General features: G+C 52.6%; 1 protein-coding gene across 1 annotated transcript; it reads left to right on the forward strand.

Annotated features, from left to right (window-relative positions):
- The first annotated feature begins 1,179 nt into the window (after positions 1-1,179).
- VPS35 (VPS35 retromer complex component) lies at positions 1,180-15,663 on the forward strand. The gene is made up of 16 exons (XM_014528413.1): positions 1,180-1,635; positions 2,417-2,513; positions 3,246-3,369; positions 3,752-3,934; positions 4,902-5,115; positions 6,326-6,409; positions 7,070-7,179; positions 7,927-8,023; positions 8,120-8,268; positions 9,584-9,791; positions 10,078-10,233; positions 10,858-10,980; positions 12,119-12,298; positions 12,693-12,932; positions 13,801-13,944; positions 14,717-15,663. The coding sequence occupies exons 1-16, from the start codon at positions 1,180-1,182 to the stop codon at positions 14,894-14,896; spliced, it is 2,745 nt and encodes a 914-aa protein (XP_014383899.1). The 3' UTR covers positions 14,897-15,663.
- The last annotated feature ends 749 nt before the right edge of the window (positions 15,664-16,412 follow it).

Here is a 16,412-nt window from a genome sequence, read left to right on the forward strand (position 1 = left end):
CGTAAACCTTTTAAAAGCGAGCAGTTCAGTGGCATTTTAGCACAATGTTGTACAACCCCCACCTCGGTCTAGTCCCCAGACATCTGTCACCCAGAGGAGACCCTGTGGTCCTCCTTAAGCCGTGACTCCCCACTCTCCCTCCTGGTGACCACCTACGACCTTTCCTGGGGAGATTTGCCTGTCCTGGGTATTTCATACAAACGGAATCATGCGACATGGTCTTGTGTCTGGCTTCTTTCCCTTAGCACAGGTTTCTAGGTTCACTCCCAGAGAAGTGTCAATGCTGCTTTCCTTTGTACGATTGGTTAGCATCCTGTTGTTTATGTATACCATCGCTTGTTTATCCACTCAGCTGTTGATTCTCTAGTAATTTTCTGTTAACTTAAGGGTTCTGAACATTCTAACACCAGCTCATCCATTCACTCGTTGGACATTTATGAACGTCCATTATGTGTCAGGCAGTGTTGGGTCCCAAGGATGTGCAGATGACCATCACTTATAATTATAACGTGACCCAGTTGTGGTTGAGGTGCACACACAGTGTTTATGCAACAGCGAGAGGATGGTGGTTAATTCTGCCTGACAGGCGGGTCTAATTCAGGTTGGGAGCAGGTTTTCGCTGACGGCGCAGATTACCTAGACATACAGGCAGGTTTCCAGCCCTGAGTGCGCAAAGCACAAGTGCTGTTCTTGTATTACTATTAATTACTATATTATTTTTTATATCAACAACTGTCAGCTACTTCTGCCCCACCCTGCGTGTGTCCACATCACTGGGTCTGTGTTTGAAGTGATGAGCGAGGCACTGGGAGAGTATCTTGTCTGCTACACTAAGTCCAGCTGGTTTCTCCTAGCTATTCAGTCCTCGTTACATACTGCCTAAGGGGGTCGGTGTTCCATAAGCCACTTCCTTGGTCTAAGGAGAGACTAAAGTGCAGGTGGAAAGTAGTCTAAGAGAAAGATGCTTTCAGAGATTCGGGCAGAACGGAAACCTTCACAAGCCTGGGGTTGGCTGCCCGGCCGGCGTGGCCCAGTGGTTGAGCGTCAGTCCATTAACCAAGAGGTCCCCGGCTCGGTCCCCAGCACGGGGCACGCAGGAGGCAGCTGACAGATGTTAATGTTTCTCTTTCTTCCTCCTTCCCTCCCTCTCTGAAACATCAATAAAAAATATATATATGAATGGGGTTGTCTGATAGCTGCGTTTGGGGTGGATTCAGAGCGTGCCAGCAGAACCGAGGCAGCTTACACTGGCCCTCGGGTTTCTTCGAGGCTCACCTGTTAGGGGGATGCTCCGTCAGTCCCGGAGAGAGAGTACGTTCTCTGCACACGGGCCTTCTCCTCCTCAGTGTCGCGCTGACCTCAGGACCAGGCACAGCGCTCTGTGCAGTAGTCGTCAGACACTGGGGGTGGGTTTGGGATGTTCCTCGGGCCGAGCCTCCGGGAAGCCTGGGGAAGGGACCCGGTGAAGCTATAGGCATAGCCGAGCTGCGAGAAGAGAGTGCGGTGAGACTCACGGAGGCGTTTCTTGCTTTGCAGCCTACAACACAGCAGTCCCCGCAGGACGAGCAGGAGAAGCTGCTGGATGAGGCTGTGCAGGCTGTCAAGGTGCAGTCCTTCCAGATGAAGAGATGCCTGGTAAGCGGGCGGGTGGGGCGCGGTCTGCGCGCACCCACAGGTGGTGTGGCCGGCGGGGGACTCGGGTGCTCGCCACTGAGTTATTCCGCTGTGTTCTATCTTGAGGGCTTTTCTTTTGTTCTGAATGTATTTTTTTGTAGACACTCGTTTAAGAATTATACTTACACCTATTTATTTATTTGCAAATTCCAAAAAGAGTTTTAGATAGGGCAGGGGATAATCCGTAGAAACTATGGATTCCGGGATTAAATGTAAGAAACGGACCCATGTGGGCTGGTTACAAGTTGCTGTGACGACGGTGCTGACAACCATCTCTTACTGCGTCTTACGGTTTCTAAGGCTTAGTGACGAGTGGGGAGCACGGGTGGGCGCGGAACTGCTGTGTTCTGTCTCTCTGTATGCACCGTGCTTCCGGGTCTGAGGGGATTGTCCTCCAGCTTCTCAGAGGGGTCTGGAAGCTGTGGCCGCGCCATTGCCCGGACAGTGTCCTGCCCCACAGGAGCGGCGAGCCGGCTTCCTGATCCTGACCGCCGGGGAGCCGAGTCCGCTCGGGCCGCAGTGGCGGGGGGTTAGGGCTGGAGCTTTGCCGGGACATGTAAGGCTTGCTGAGCCCTGCACCTGCCGGCCGCTCGGGGTCTTTTCCTTTTCAGTGGAGAGAAGGCTGGAGTTCTGTGTGACTTAAGCTGTTTAAGTGCTGTAACAAATACCGGGTGAAGGAGTCCCCTAACCGCGTCAGGGTTTGTTTAAGGCGCGCCTCTCATCAGTTCTGTCCTGTCTCTAGGACAAAAACAAGCTCATGGATGCGCTGAAACACGCCTCCAACATGCTCGGGGAGCTGCGGACCTCCATGCTGTCGCCCAAGAGCTACTACGAACTCTGTATCCTTTGAGCGGGAGAGGCACACTGGGCCTTCATCCTTCCTGGTCAGGCCACCTTTGTTTGCTCCTGCGTTTTCCTGGATTATGTCATCTTCGCTGTCTTCAGCAGAAGTGCTCCCTCTCCAGGCAGAGGTGCTAAGTGACAGAAAGAAATCCCAGTATTGGAGGCCCTTCTTCTGTGTCTTCGCTACTTTATTTTTATTATTTTTTTAAATATATATTTTTATTGATTTTTTAGAGAGGAAGGGAGAGGGATAGAGAGTCAGAAACATCAGTGAGAGAGAAACATCGATCAGCCGCCTCCTGCACACCTCCCACTGAGGATGTGCCCGCAACCAAGGTACATGCCCTTGACCGGAACCGAACCTGGGACCTTTCAGTCCGCAGGCCGATGCTCTATCCACTGAGCCAAACCTGTTATGGCTGTCTTCGCTACTTTCATGCTGTTTGTTGTGCCTCAGTTTCCAGAGCCTTCCTGAGGGCTGCTGGTTCTTTATGACAGCTCCGATCTGTCTGCAGGGCTCGCACAGGGAACGGGAGTCTGGGATGTGTCGTTGCAAACCCGCCAGCAGACGGACAGGCAGCCCTTGTTCTGTCTGCTTTGCCCCACCAGACAGACAGCTTTTAAAACCTTATGTTCAGAGAGCTGCCCACTGGCCGAATGGCTGCCACGAGTCCAGGGAGGTCGCTCAGCGTGGCCCAGCTTTATTTGAGCCCTTAACCTGCGGAAAGACATGGCTATTTCTGATGAGCTGCACTACTTGGAGGTCTACCTGACGGACGAGTTTGCCAAAGGACGGAAGGTGGCGGATCTCTATGAGCTGGTGCAGTACGCGGGCAACATCATCCCTCGGCTGTAAGTCATGGCGCTCAGAGCGCCTTGCAGAGGGTAATCATTTACTTCTCAGCTAGATTAATGAGGAGTGTTGGGAAGAGAAAGAAATGGACATATTTTGTTCAATGTCTTGACTAGTAGAAAAGTGAATGTGACAATTATTCCTAATGCGTGGAAAGGGGATGGTTATAGATGTGTGTGTGTGTGTGTGTGTGTGTGTGTGTGTGTGTAAACTTGGGGCGTCGGTGGTTATATTTTCTATCAATCTATTTTTGTCATCGTGCAGGAGAAAGCCAGGCCCCGCCTTGTGTACCGAGTGCGTTTGCCTTCAGTGTCTGGGCATGCGCCACCAGGTTCTGGACTTGACCGTTTCATTTCTGACCAGTGTCTCCTCACATCCTAGGTACCTGCTGATCACGGTGGGCGTGGTGTATGTCAAGTCTTTCCCTCAGTCCCGGAAGGACATTCTGAAGGACCTGGTGGAGATGTGCCGGGGGGTGCAGCACCCCCTGCGGGGCCTGTTCCTGCGCAACTACCTGCTCCAGTGCACCCGGAACATCCTGCCCGACGAGGGGGAGCCCGCCGAGTGAGTGCCTGGCTTTCCCGGGCGCGTGCGGTGCTCGCTGTGGACGCGGGGACCGGGTGCTCAGTGCGCAGAGGCCCGGCTGCTTAGGTCGCTCTGTGACACCGCGCCTCCGTGTGTGCTGAGAGGCGTGTGCCGCACGACGGGGACATCTGCATCATTAGGGCCTGCTTTTCTTATTGAACGTGATGGAGAGCATTTCCCATTCCATTCGATGGTCTTTGAAAAGATGGCTTATTAAATGCGTTCTGTTTTAGAAATTGTATTTACAGTGAGATAATGACGTGTGCTTAATGCTTTCCATGAACTATCCAGTTTTCATGCTGTTCCCTGAGTGTCCGTCAGCTTGTACAGTTTGTGGACTGGCCTGCCAGTTACTCAGAACAGAAGTAATTTTCATGATCTAAGCACACAAATTAGATATTAATCCCAACCAGAACAAATACAAGTTCAGCAGCGTAGAGATGCATTTGCTTTGTTATGATTCTCCTCCCCGTTTTGAAGGTTAATCAAGCGATCGGTAACAAATGTTTGAAAACTAAGTTCCCCGTCTTAGGAGGTGTGGAAACAGGCAGGAAATGCATGATCTCTTCCCTCCCTCGCCGGGCTGACCTTCCAGTTGAAACATAAGCTATTTCACAGTAAAATGATGTCGTAACCAGTAGGCTACGTCAGGTTCTTTAGGCTTTGTGAACTAATGGAATTGTTGGAACAGCAAGTCTGGTTGGTGCGGGGAAGGCGTGGGGGGGTGTTTTGTCCCTTTAACAACTGATATGTGCTGGGTCCTCTCCCTGGCGTTTTCCCCTGGAGTTTGTTCCCCTTGAACTTGAACACTGAGCTGGGGAGGTTGGAAGCCTTGGATGAAGCACCGAGCGTGAGAGGGAGGAGGGCGAGATGCACGAAGGGAGGTGGCGGTGCGTTTGTCCTGATGCGGACCCTGTATGTGAAGTCTCCCCCTGTTTCCTTGCAGTGAAGAAACGACGGGCGACATCAGTGATTCCATGGATTTTGTGCTCCTCAACTTTGCAGAAATGAACAAGCTGTGGGTGCGAATGCAGCATCAGGGTCACAGCCGCGACAGGGAGAAGCGAGAGCGGGAGCGGCAGGAGCTGCGGATCCTGGTGGGGACCAACCTGGTGCGCCTCAGCCAGCTGGAGGGCGTCAACGTGGAGCGCTACAAGCAGGTGTCTTTTCACTCGTCACCTCTTCTCGTGTCCGGAGGGATCACTGGGGTCTGATTTTAAAAATCGAAATATTTTTGTTAAATGACATCGAAGAAGACTTAAATAAACCGAAAGATACGTGTTGAGTTTGTGTTTGTGGCGTGGAAGGTTGATATTACCAGTTTCCCTTTTTTAATTGAGATGAACTATATTTTGCTGTAGATTTACTCTAAGCTACGTAAGATCATGGGGTTTGGTGAAAGGGATAAACACCTAAGTCTGGGGGAGAAGAGAGCAGGGAGCCACAGACATTTTTTGTGAAGCATCGGAGAGGAAATACTGGTTACTCTGCCGCCTGGAACTGCTGTGCCCGTGGGTCTCGCTGAAGCCGGCACAGACGGTCGGCAGCAACCTACAGGTCAGCCAGGCTGTATACCACGAAAAAAACTAAAAAATGGGCCAGAAACCTACACCTAAACTCTATTAAAATCTTTAGAAGAAAACACAAAGGAAGTCTCTATAAGCTTGGATTAGACCAGCCGTGGGCAAACTACGGCCCGAGGGCCGGATCTGGCCCGTTTGAAATGAATAAAACTAAAAAAAAAAAAGACCGTACCCTCTTATGTAATGATGTTTACTTTGAATTTATATTAGTTCACAAACTAAAAAATGGGCCAGAGACCTACACCTAAACTCTATTAAAATCTTTAGAAGAAAACACAAAGGAAGTCTCTATAACCTTGGATTAGACAGAGATTTCTTAGGGCTTAAAAAGCACAAACCATAAAAGATAAAAGATTAATGAAATGGACTTCATCCCAGATGAATTTTACTAAATAGAAACACAGGGTTTTTAATTTAATAATTCTCTGTAAAATTAAAAAAAATACTTTTATTGATTTCAGAGAGGAAGGGAGAGGAGAGAGAGATAGAAACATCATTGATGAGAGAGAATCATGGATCGGCTGCCCCCTGTATGCCCCACACTGGGGATGGAGCCCACAACCTGGGCCTGTGTCCTGACCAGGAATCTAACTGTGACCTCCTGGTTCATAGGTCGATGCTCAACCACCGAGCCATGCCAGCCGGGCTATAAAATTTTAATCTAGAAATGAAGCATGGATGAGAAAAATCTAAAATATGATTTTTAAATTAATAGTCCAAGTGTGTTACTAGAGAGGTGACTTAAGATTTTGAAAATCGTATTTTAACTCTTACTTTTCTCTCTCAGATCGTCTTGACTGGCATATTGGAGCAAGTCGTCAATTGTCGGGATGCTTTGGCTCAAGAATACCTCATGGAGTGTATTATCCAGGTGGGTCACAACACTTCATTGATGTTCTTTATTTCTTTATTTTAAAGATTTTTTAAAACATTTTTATTGATTTTAAAGAGGAAGGAAGAGGGAGAGAGAGATAGAAACATCCATGATGAGAGAGAATCGTGGATTGGCTGCCTCCTGCAAGTCCCCCACTGGGGATGGAGCCCACAACCCGGGCCTGTGCCCTGACCGGGAATCGAACCTGGGACCTTTCAGTTCCTAGGCCGATGCTCTATCCACTGAGCCAAACCGGCTAGGGCAATTTTATGTTTTTTTAAACGACCCACTTTATAGTTCATTAATTTTCATTTTTAAAAAAACTCCTGACAGAGTAGAAATGAGCTTTGCTGAATAAAGAATTCCTTTGTCCTGCTGCTCACTCGTGGTCTTTGTGTTTTCCTCCCCACGTGTCAGAGCGTCCCCTCCCCGTTCTCCAGGTCTCATTACTTGTAGCGTAATTGTGGGTGCGCTGTGGTGAGTGGGATAGTCTGTCTGGGCTTATGTTTGGAGAGGCTTCAAGTATTTTACTTTAGTCCTCTGAGATTGAAGCGATTTCTCCCACAAATACGAACTTCCAATACCGCAGTAAGTCCAGAATCTCGTGTGAACTGTGTGTACTTGTACCAGTCAGCTCTGGTGTGATGTGGTTTCCAGGTTTTCCCTGACGAATTCCACCTTCAGACCTTGAACCCTTTTCTCCGGGCCTGTGCGGAGTTACACCAGAACGTGAATGTGAAGAACATCATCATCGCTCTGATCGACAGGTAAGCGCTCCCAGAGCTCCCAGTGCCGGAGGGCGAGCGTGCCGACCGGAGGTAACAGTGTGAGGCGCTGTCCGGAATGATCCTCGCGGCCTCTTCATTACAGCAGTGCTCTTCGTGTCAGTGCGCTGTTCAGTCCTGTAAGCGTCAGTACCTACTCGTGCTCCTCACCTCGGCGTGGAAGAGGTTTAGCGTTTAATTGTGCAGGAAGCATGAGATAATGAACATATGCTATATATAAATATATTTCTATTGATTTCAGAGAGGAAGGGAGGAGAGAGAGAAGCATCAATGATGAGAGAGAGTCATTGATCGACTGCCTCCTGCACGCCCTCCACTAGGGATGGAGCCCACAACCCCGGGCATGTGCCCTGACCAGGAATCTAACCGTGACTTCCTGGTTCATAGGTCGATGCTCAACCACTGAGACACACCGGCTGGGCTAAAGATTGTTCTTTATAATCATCTGTTGAATACATCTGTCACTTTCATGCATTTCTATCCATATCTGATTAATTAGGGTTCAAAGAATTTGGCAGAATTGGCCTGTTGAATACCATTTCTGTGCGGTGTCAGGCTTCACTGCACAGTGTTCAGTTGGAAGTGATGGGCTGCATCCCGTGTCCTCTTTGAAGCCCTTGTTGTTCTGGGAGAAAGGCCTGTAGGAAACAGGGACGGCACGGGAGTGACATGTCACCTGGGACCCCCTGCTCAGCTCCCTGCCCCTAAACAAGGCTGTCCTGCCCCCAGGTTAGCGTTGTTTGCGCACCGTGAGGACGGGCCTGGCATCCCCGCAGACATCAAGCTCTTCGACATATTCTCGCAGCAGGTGGCGACTGTGATCCAGGTGGGTGTGGCTTTGCCCAGGTTCCCGCCTGAACCCCTGGGCTGGGAGGCCCTTTTGTACCTGCTTAGAGTGAACCCCGTGCTTTCTCCACCGCAGTCTAGACAGGACATGCCCTCGGAGGACGTCGTGTCCTTACAAGTCTCCCTCATCAACCTGGCGATGAAGTGCTACCCGGACCGAGTGGACTATGTCGATAAAGTTCTCGAGACGACAGTGGAGATATTTAACAAGCTCAACCTTGAACAGTGAGTCAGTTACATTCTCTTGTAAAAGCCCCCGAAGGCACGCTTTTGTCCCAGATTTGTTTTTCTTCCTCCGCTCCTTTCCGAAGGGTTAGCGTCTGTCTGTGTCAGGCATTTGTTTGAGGGACATGCTTGGTGCTGGTCGGGCAGAGAGAGGGACTGATGGTGTGGCTGCTGCCTGGTCAGGTGGTGGCTCATGGAGCGCAGGCGGCTCCCGGGACCGCGTCTCCAGTTCAGGCCCCTCTGAATAATGAACGCGTTCGTTCTGAACCTGAGGGAGGCTCTTGACGCCAAGCAGCAGCTCCATGAGAAGGGGTTCCAACAGATGAGTGGGCTGCGAAACGTAAGGGCGTGCAGGAGGGCAGGTGTGGGAGTGACGGTGCTGTGAGATCCCTGTCTGCTGGGAGCTTTGAGGCCATCAAGGAGAGAAGACACAGCGGCCTTAAGGAGCTCTCCAGGCCTGTGGCACCCTCTAGTGGCCACTGTGGGACTTCTGAGCCCTTTGTCTTTCTCTGCGTCCCCTTCCTGTCCCGCCCTCCTTGCTGCTGAACATGGGGTCCCGCCGGGCCCCTCACCGTGTGTTATTGTTCCACCTCATGCCGCTGGCGCCCTCCTTCCGCCTCCGGTGTCTGCTGCACCAGGAGGGTTGCTTTTTCTTGTACCTCCTCCTAGCCCCCTCTTCCCTTGGGTCTGCCATTTTTGTGTGACCCGAAAAGCATTTCAGGTCTTGAATGACAGCACTGATGTCTCCGTATCTTCCCTGACTAAGTGCATTTTAAAGTAAAATTAGATAAAATAAAGAATTAGAAATCCTGATCTCTCAAATTTTCTAAATGGCCGCGGTCCCTCGGTCTCACAGAAGTGCCACAGGTGCTGCCTGAAACCCAGCCACTCGTCCCGAATCACCGCCGTCCGATGCAGAAGCGGGAGTTGGCTTCCCCCCGTTTGGTGGCCTCGCTAGTTTGGCCTGGATTTTTCTCCCTGCTTACCTTCGTCCTGCGTACACAGTGCTTACTGGCCACCCCGGGACCCGAGCCCCTGCCTCCTCCTTCCTTAGAAACAGCAAATGCCAGACAGTCATTCTGCCTCCAGCTCCACAGCCTGGCATTACTGAGTCGCCTTGTTGTCACTAGGGCATCAGTAGGTGAATAAACGTGTCAGGACGGGCGTCTGGGAAGGAGGGCGTTGGGGTAGGGGTGGTGGCCCCCTGGCCGTTTCCTCTCTGTGTCAATGAGAAGGCAGGTGGTCGTGAGCCCAGCGCCGCCGTCTGTCTGTGGGAGCTGGTTCTGCTCGGTAAAGGCCGCCCTGCCTCTCACAGCATCGCCACCAGCAGCGCGGTCTCCAAGGAGCTCACCAGGCTGCTGAAGATCCCCGTGGACGCCTACAGCAACGTCCTGACCGTCCTGAAGCTGAGGCACTTCCCCCCGCTCTTCGAGTACTTCGACTACGAGTCCAGGAAGAGCATGAGCTGCTACGTGCTCAGCAATGTTCTGGATTATAACACGGAGATCGTCTCTCAAGACCAGGTAAGAGCGCCGGCCGGCGTGCTGTGTGGTTGCAAGTGGCTGCTCGTGGTGGTGGTTACGGGAGTGGAGACGCATGAGGAGGAGACGGGGCGCTGGAACCTCCCCAGAACGAGGGCCGTGGCTGACTGGCACCTGCCGTGGGTCCCTGCAGACGGGGGTGCTGCCTGCGCATCCTCGCTCGCAGGGCTTGTCCTGTGGATGCTGCCGGGCGACTTCACGGCTGCCAACCCCTTGACAGCGCTTTTTCTGCCGAAGGCTTCACCCGGGGGCTCTGTCTCACGCACAGGTGGACTCCATCATGAACCTCGTCTCCACGCTGATCCAGGACCAGCCCGATCAGCCCGCGGAAGACCCTGACCCCGAGGACTTTGCCGACGAGCAGAGCCTCGTGGGCAGGTTCATCCACCTCCTGCGGTCTGAGGACCCCGACCAGCAGTACCTGGTACGAGTGAGCTCTGCCCGCGCCCCGCGGCGCCAGGGGAAGCAGGCACAGGCGTGGCTCACGGGCTCACGCAGCGGGGCCGTGGGAGGGTTTGAGAGAATGGCGGCCGATAGGAGATGAGGCGGAACCCGTAGACTTCCCTTTCTTTGTACACAGTTGCTTGCAGTGTTCTGGAGTCTGTTCCCTTTGGAGACTTAAGAACCGCAGAAAAGCCATCTTCCCTTCATTGGGTGTCTAGGAACCATTCCACGCTCATAGCCTTTAACTGTTGCTTTAACGTGTAAGCAACAATCCTTGTGTTCAAGGTTTGCAAGTGTCAGTTGTGCTCGCCACATTGAAAACGGAACGGAGTCTGTCCTCAGCGCTCTGCCAGCGTGCGCTTCGTGCACGCACTCGGACACGTTCAAGCCCCTCCCTGCCCTGACGGGGTGGGCCCTGCAGCCTCTCTCAGCCCCCGTTTGCGAGATGGGGTTCGTGTGTGTCGGGTGAGGGATGCCTGCGAGAGCAGAGGTGGGACGTGCCCGTGGCGGGGCTGGCAGCAGCGCGAGGCCCGGCGCCTCCTCTAATTGGATGATGGTGAATCACGGTGCAGAGAAGACTGATGGTTTTGTGGTTTCTGGGCAGATTTTAAACACGGCACGGAAACATTTTGGAGCTGGCGGGAACCAGCGGATCCGCTTCACGCTGCCGCCCCTGGTGTTCGCGGCCTACCAGCTGGCCTTCCGCTACAAGCAGAATTCCAAAGTGGTGGGTGTGCTGCTCAGCGTGCCTGCTCTTCCCTTTCCCTCCCCAGTGTGCACTTCAGTTTATTTCTATAGAAAACGTCCAACACACAGCAGCCGGTGGTGTCCTAAACCCGTGTCGGCGGCTCTCAGCTCCCTGCGTCCCTCGGTGATGTTGGCAGGTCAGACACCGGCCGAGGGCTCAGGGATGAGAGTTCAGCCGGGTGAAGTGTGTGCTCGAAGCTTTCCCGCGTCTACAGGTCAGTGGTGAGACACGATGAGTCTGTTGCACGGCTGCTCAGTCTTTAGTCTGACAGAGCGGCTGCATTGCCAGCTCCGCAGCGTAGCTACCACACGGCAGGGCTCCTGCAGGGCACGCGGGAGGGGCCGCCCTAGCGCTGCCAGGGGAGGCCGGCGCCTGTCACCTCTGAGAGCCCCGTCGAGGCATCTTGGGGTTGGACCCATTGTGGTTCTTCTGTTTGTTTGCTTTTTAATTTTTTCAGTTCTTATTTTTAAAATACATTTTTATTGATTTCAGAGAGGAAGGGAGAGGGGGAGAGAGACAGATAGGAACATCAATGATGAGAAAGAATCATTGATCGGCTGCCTCCTGCACGCCCCCCACTGGGGATCGAGCCCACATCCCGGGCATGTGCCCTTGACCGGAATTGAACCCAGGGCCCTCAGTCCACGGGCTGACGCTCTATCTGCTGAGCCACACCCGGTAGGCTGGACCATTACTTCTGAGCTGCTGTGAAGCGGAGAGCAGGACCGTGAACAAGGTCCCCATCACGTTACCTTTGCAGAGCAGAAAGGAAGGAAGACCTTCGCACAGTGTTGTCAGTGATGATTGCTGCCATAGGTTTAGGGATGACTTTAATTTTACACATCTTTTTTTGTTTATTTTTCTAATTTTGTCCAAATTTGGAATGTGTTGCTTTTCTGATGAGAGAGACCAGATGCCTAGCATTGAGAGTGCACAGTGAGCTGGAAGGGCGGCGCGAGAAGACTCCCGCTGCGTCCCTGTGCGCTTTGTGAATGAGCGAGAGAGAGAGAACAGACAACTGCCTGCCCCCTGCTGGTTCTGTGGAGGCTTCATGTGCAGTGAGTGTCCTTGAGCACGGCCATCCGACCTAAGGGAACCAACTCGCTTCCTGTTGCAGGACGACAAGTGGGAGAAGAAGTGCCAGAAGATCTTCTCCTTTGCTCACCAGACCATCAGCGCCCTGATCAAGGCCGAGCTGGCGGAGCTGCCCCTCCGGCTGTTCCTGCAGGGCGCCCTCGCGGCCGGCGAGATCGGCTTTGAGAACCACGAGACAGTAGCGTACGAGTTCATGTCCCAGGTGAAGGCCTGTCCCCTTCTGGGCTCGGTCGCCTGGGGTGGTGCCCAGGGCTGCCCCTCCTTTCCCACCGGCTTGGGACCTCTTAGTGCTGCAGCCGCCGGGACTGGTTTGGAGAGGGAACCCCATCAGTTAGTTACCGGGGGCTAGTGAGACCCAGGACTTCCAAGCGGGCCACGGCCAAACTTCCTTGGAAAGAAGTTCCTTTGCTCATTCGGTTGGGGAAGCCGGGGTTAAGCAAAAGCTAAGACCCGTCTTCCTGCTGCAGCTGGTCAGCATCTTCGCTGCCTCCTGCCTCTCCCGGGCCGAGGCCCCCCCGGTGGGGTGTGGTGGGAACTGCTGGGGAAATGCCCGCCGGCAGGGCTGGTGCCTAAAGGCCCCCTGCTCTGCCCGCCAGGCGTTCTCTCTGTACGAGGATGAGATCAGTGACTCCAAAGCCCAGCTGGCGGCCATCACGCTGATCATCGGCACGTTCGAGAGGATGAAGTGCTTCGGCGAGGAGAACCACGAGCCTCTGAGGACGCAGTGCGCTCTCGCCGCCTCCAAGCTCCTGAAGAAGCCGGACCAGGGCCGAGCCGTGAGCACCTGCGCCCATCTCTTCTGGTCCGGCAGGAACACCGACAAGAACGGGGAGGAGGTGAGGCGCGCCTGGGCCGCTGCGGGAGGGAGCGCGGGTGGTGGGCTGTGCCTGGAGGGAGGCGCTGGCGTGCCAGGAAACCATACCCGGAACAGGGCTCCTTTAAAGAAACGGAAAGGAAGGGAATGTATAGGGTTACATCCTGCAGGGACGCCTCCGCTTAGGACTGTTGTAACAGCGCGTTGATGCCGCTGCCCGTAGCAGACACACATGCCCAGGCCGGCCTGCTCAGTGCAGGTGGCTGCTGCCTCCACAGACAGCGTCGGTCGCACGGGGAGGGTGTGCCCTCACCTGCGTCCCACGCGGCGCCACTTCCAGCGGCGTGTGGCCGCTCCGTGTCTGTCGGCGTCTGCTGATGCTCAGTGTCAGGCTTGTTCTTGGTCGTTATGCTGTGGTGTGTGACCCGTGCTCTGTGGCGTCCCTGCTGGGGGCGTCCTGCGCTGCACCATGCAGATGGGGCTGTGCTTGCTGTCTGCTCTGACTGCTCCACCCGCCAGCCATCCCCGACTCCCGCCCGCTCCCCGGCCTCCTCTCACACAGTTAATGGACTGCTGTGGAGGCTGAACGTAGCTCACGCACGCACAGGAAACCAGGAAACTTGAGTGACTTGTTTTACCGCAGTACTGTAGTGGTCTGGAACCTAGCCCACAGTATCTCCGAGGTATGCTGTCTATAAAACATAAATACACAAAACAAGTAACCTATTTGCTTTAAAACGTAGCTGTGTGCTTTAGAAAATGAAGATGTAAATTCCTTTTGTCCCTTTAAACGTGAGAGAGGCGCTGTAGAGTCGTGTTCATCTCCCTGTGTGGCTGGACATGGGTGATCCATTGATCTCTTTAAACGCCCCCCCCCCCCTTCATTCCAGCTGCATGGAGGCAAGAGGGTCATGGAATGCCTGAAGAAAGCTCTGAAAATAGCAAACCAGTGCATGGACCCCTCGCTGCAAGTGCAACTCTTTATAGAGATTCTCAACCGATACATCTACTTTTACGAGAAGGAGAATGATGCGGTGAGCGACCTCGGTTTCCCTTCCTGCTCTCCGGGTTGATGCGTATGGAGTTTGTCATCCTGACACCGTCTTCTTTGTTTACAAGGCTCAGGGCTGGGAGAGGTCCCTACTGCGTCTCTGCGTCTCCAAAACCCCGCTCTGTCCGTGTGCACGCATCTCGTTTGCTTAGGGATGTTTTGTAGAAACAGCCACTGAACGTCTAAAGCACGAAATACTCACACAGGAGGCTGACGTGTCGTCACGTGCACGTTTAGAATGATTCCTGAGGAAGGAATGATGTTCTGCTCCCAGCAGTAGCGTTGGTCAAGATTTGTAGGTTAAATCCTAGTTTGCTGTTGTTCCCTTACTGGTTCATGACGCTCTGTATTTTTTAATACCCCCCTTTTTTTATGACTAGCCAATAGTTAGTTGTAGCTTAAACCAGGAACCCTGTTCTCATCTCTCTTTTTCTTTCTTTAAAAAAAAAATATATCTTATTGATTTTTTTACAGAGAGGAAGGGAGAGGGATGAGAGAGAAACATCGATCAGCTGCCTCCTGCACACCCCCCACTGGGGATGTGCCCGCAACCAAGGTACATGCCCTTGACCGGAATCGAGCCTGGGACCCTTCAGTCCGCAGGCCGACGCTCTACCCACTGAGCAAACTGGTTAGGGCATCATAATTACTCTGGTAATTGGTGAGAGTAACAGGAGCTCCTCAAAATGTTGTTATTAAATTACCTTTGACCCTCTGGTGTGTGCTGGATTGTGAGCTGTGCACATTGTTTTTAGGTCACAATTCAGGTTCTGAACCAGCTTATCCAGAAGATCCGAGAAGACCTCCCCAATCTCGAGTCCAGTGAAGAGACGGAGCAGATTAACAAGCATTTCCACAACACGCTGGAGCACCTGCGCCTGAGGCGGGAGTCCCCGGAGTCCGAGGGGCCCATTTACGAAGGCCTCGTCCTGTGAAGGGGGCAGGCCCTGCTCCTCCCCATGCAGAGGATGTAGTCCGTAGGCCTCCCTCCCATAGATTGTGCCTTCAGAAATGCTGAGGTAGGCTTCCCGTCTCTTACCTGTGATGTGTGTGACCCAGCACCTCCGGACACTCACCTTCAAGACCTTAATAAAGTTATTCACTTCATAAGTGTTCAGGTCGACTGATCACCCAAAGTGGCATGATTGATTTGCTATTTAAAATTATCGTGATTTGTAAAAAAACAAAACAAAAGTATTTAAAAACCACTTCTCGCGGCTACTAATGAAGCTCTCCTTCCTCTCTTCCTGTCCTGTTCCATGTTGGTTGTGTAATTTCCTCCTGGCTGGGAGTACTAACCCAGAAGTGTCTGTCTCTTTGTTCGCTAGTCCAATGTGAGGTTAATTTAGGCGAAAGGAATATTGTATGTGAAATTCAGCTGGGGCTCCTCCCTCAGTGCAAGATGAGGCCCTGTATAATATTTTCCCTAAAACTAGAATTTATTAATGCATGTTTGAGGCTCTAAAGCACCATGGTCAAAACCAGAAGCTATATTTTGCATATTTGGACTCAGTCATCCATTAAGAACCTATGTCGTCCTCTTGACATATTTATCAAAATAATTTTGTTCTAAATAGTATAAAATAGAAAATTTGTGATCTATATGATTCATGTATAACCTTCAATGTCAATTTAGGGGGAAATGCATCAGACCGTTATCACAATTTTTTTTCACCAGTGAGAATAAAGTTGCTATTAACAATCTGGACTCTTCCTTTCATACTGACTCATAAAGGAAGGAGCAGGTGCCTGTGGACGGAGGCGCTTTTCCTGTGCAGACTGCTCGGCCTCGCTGTCACCACCAGGCTCCTGCCCCATCACACCTGGCGTCCTGGCGGCCTCTGCTGTCGCTGGCCTGTCATGGCCGGCACGGGCCCTGAGGCGGCTGCTGGAGTTGGGCTGGTTTCTGATGCTCGCTGTGCTGGGTTAAATTGGGTGCTACTTACCTTTTTGTATTTTTATTTTTTTACCTATCTTCTTGGTGACTCTTTCCTCATCTGTATTCCTGGCCTCAGAGGACGGTTTTTGAATCTTGAATGAGGATGCAGGGAGAGCACGCTAGCTTCCATTGGGGATTATACTTGGCTTTGATGAGTAAATGTGGGCAAAACTCACGTTAGTAAATTTAATTTGACATGATTTCCAAGCGTGTGAGTGTGTGTAGGTGGCGAAGGCGCAGGCGGAGGGTGATTGTGGTGAAAGGGGCCAGGGCACTGCCCGTGGAAGGTGAGCAGGGGAAGCCACCAGGCGCGGCACAAAGGCCAACCTCGGTGTGTTTACTGTCCAGCCGGTGCCCCTTCCGCTTTGCCCAGTTCCATGCCCGGCTCGGGAGCGTTTGGAAATCATCCCAAATGATGACATTGCAACTTCCTCAAGTTCCGCCCAGTAAACAGACCCAGAGCTCGGCCGGGAACAGCGGTCCGCCCGGCCAGTAGGGGGCGCGCGGGCGCT

The sequence above is a fragment of the Myotis brandtii genome, unplaced genomic scaffold, assembly GCF_000412655.1.
Source record: "Myotis brandtii unplaced genomic scaffold, ASM41265v1 scaffold633, whole genome shotgun sequence".
Taxonomy (NCBI): Eukaryota; Metazoa; Chordata; class Mammalia; order Chiroptera; family Vespertilionidae; genus Myotis; species Myotis brandtii.

Excerpts from the sequence above, each read along its gene's own strand:
- VPS35 (XM_014528413.1), top strand. The coding sequence starts at position 1,180 with ATGGGGTTGTCTGATAGCTGCGTTTGGGGTGGATTCAGAGCGTGCCAG. Across the intron at positions 9,792-10,077 it reads AGATCGTCTCTCAAGACCAG|GTGGACTCCATCATGAACCT; the intron begins GTAAGAGCGCCG and ends TCTCACGCACAG. Across the intron at positions 10,234-10,857 it reads ACCCCGACCAGCAGTACCTG|ATTTTAAACACGGCACGGAA; the intron begins GTACGAGTGAGC and ends GTTTCTGGGCAG.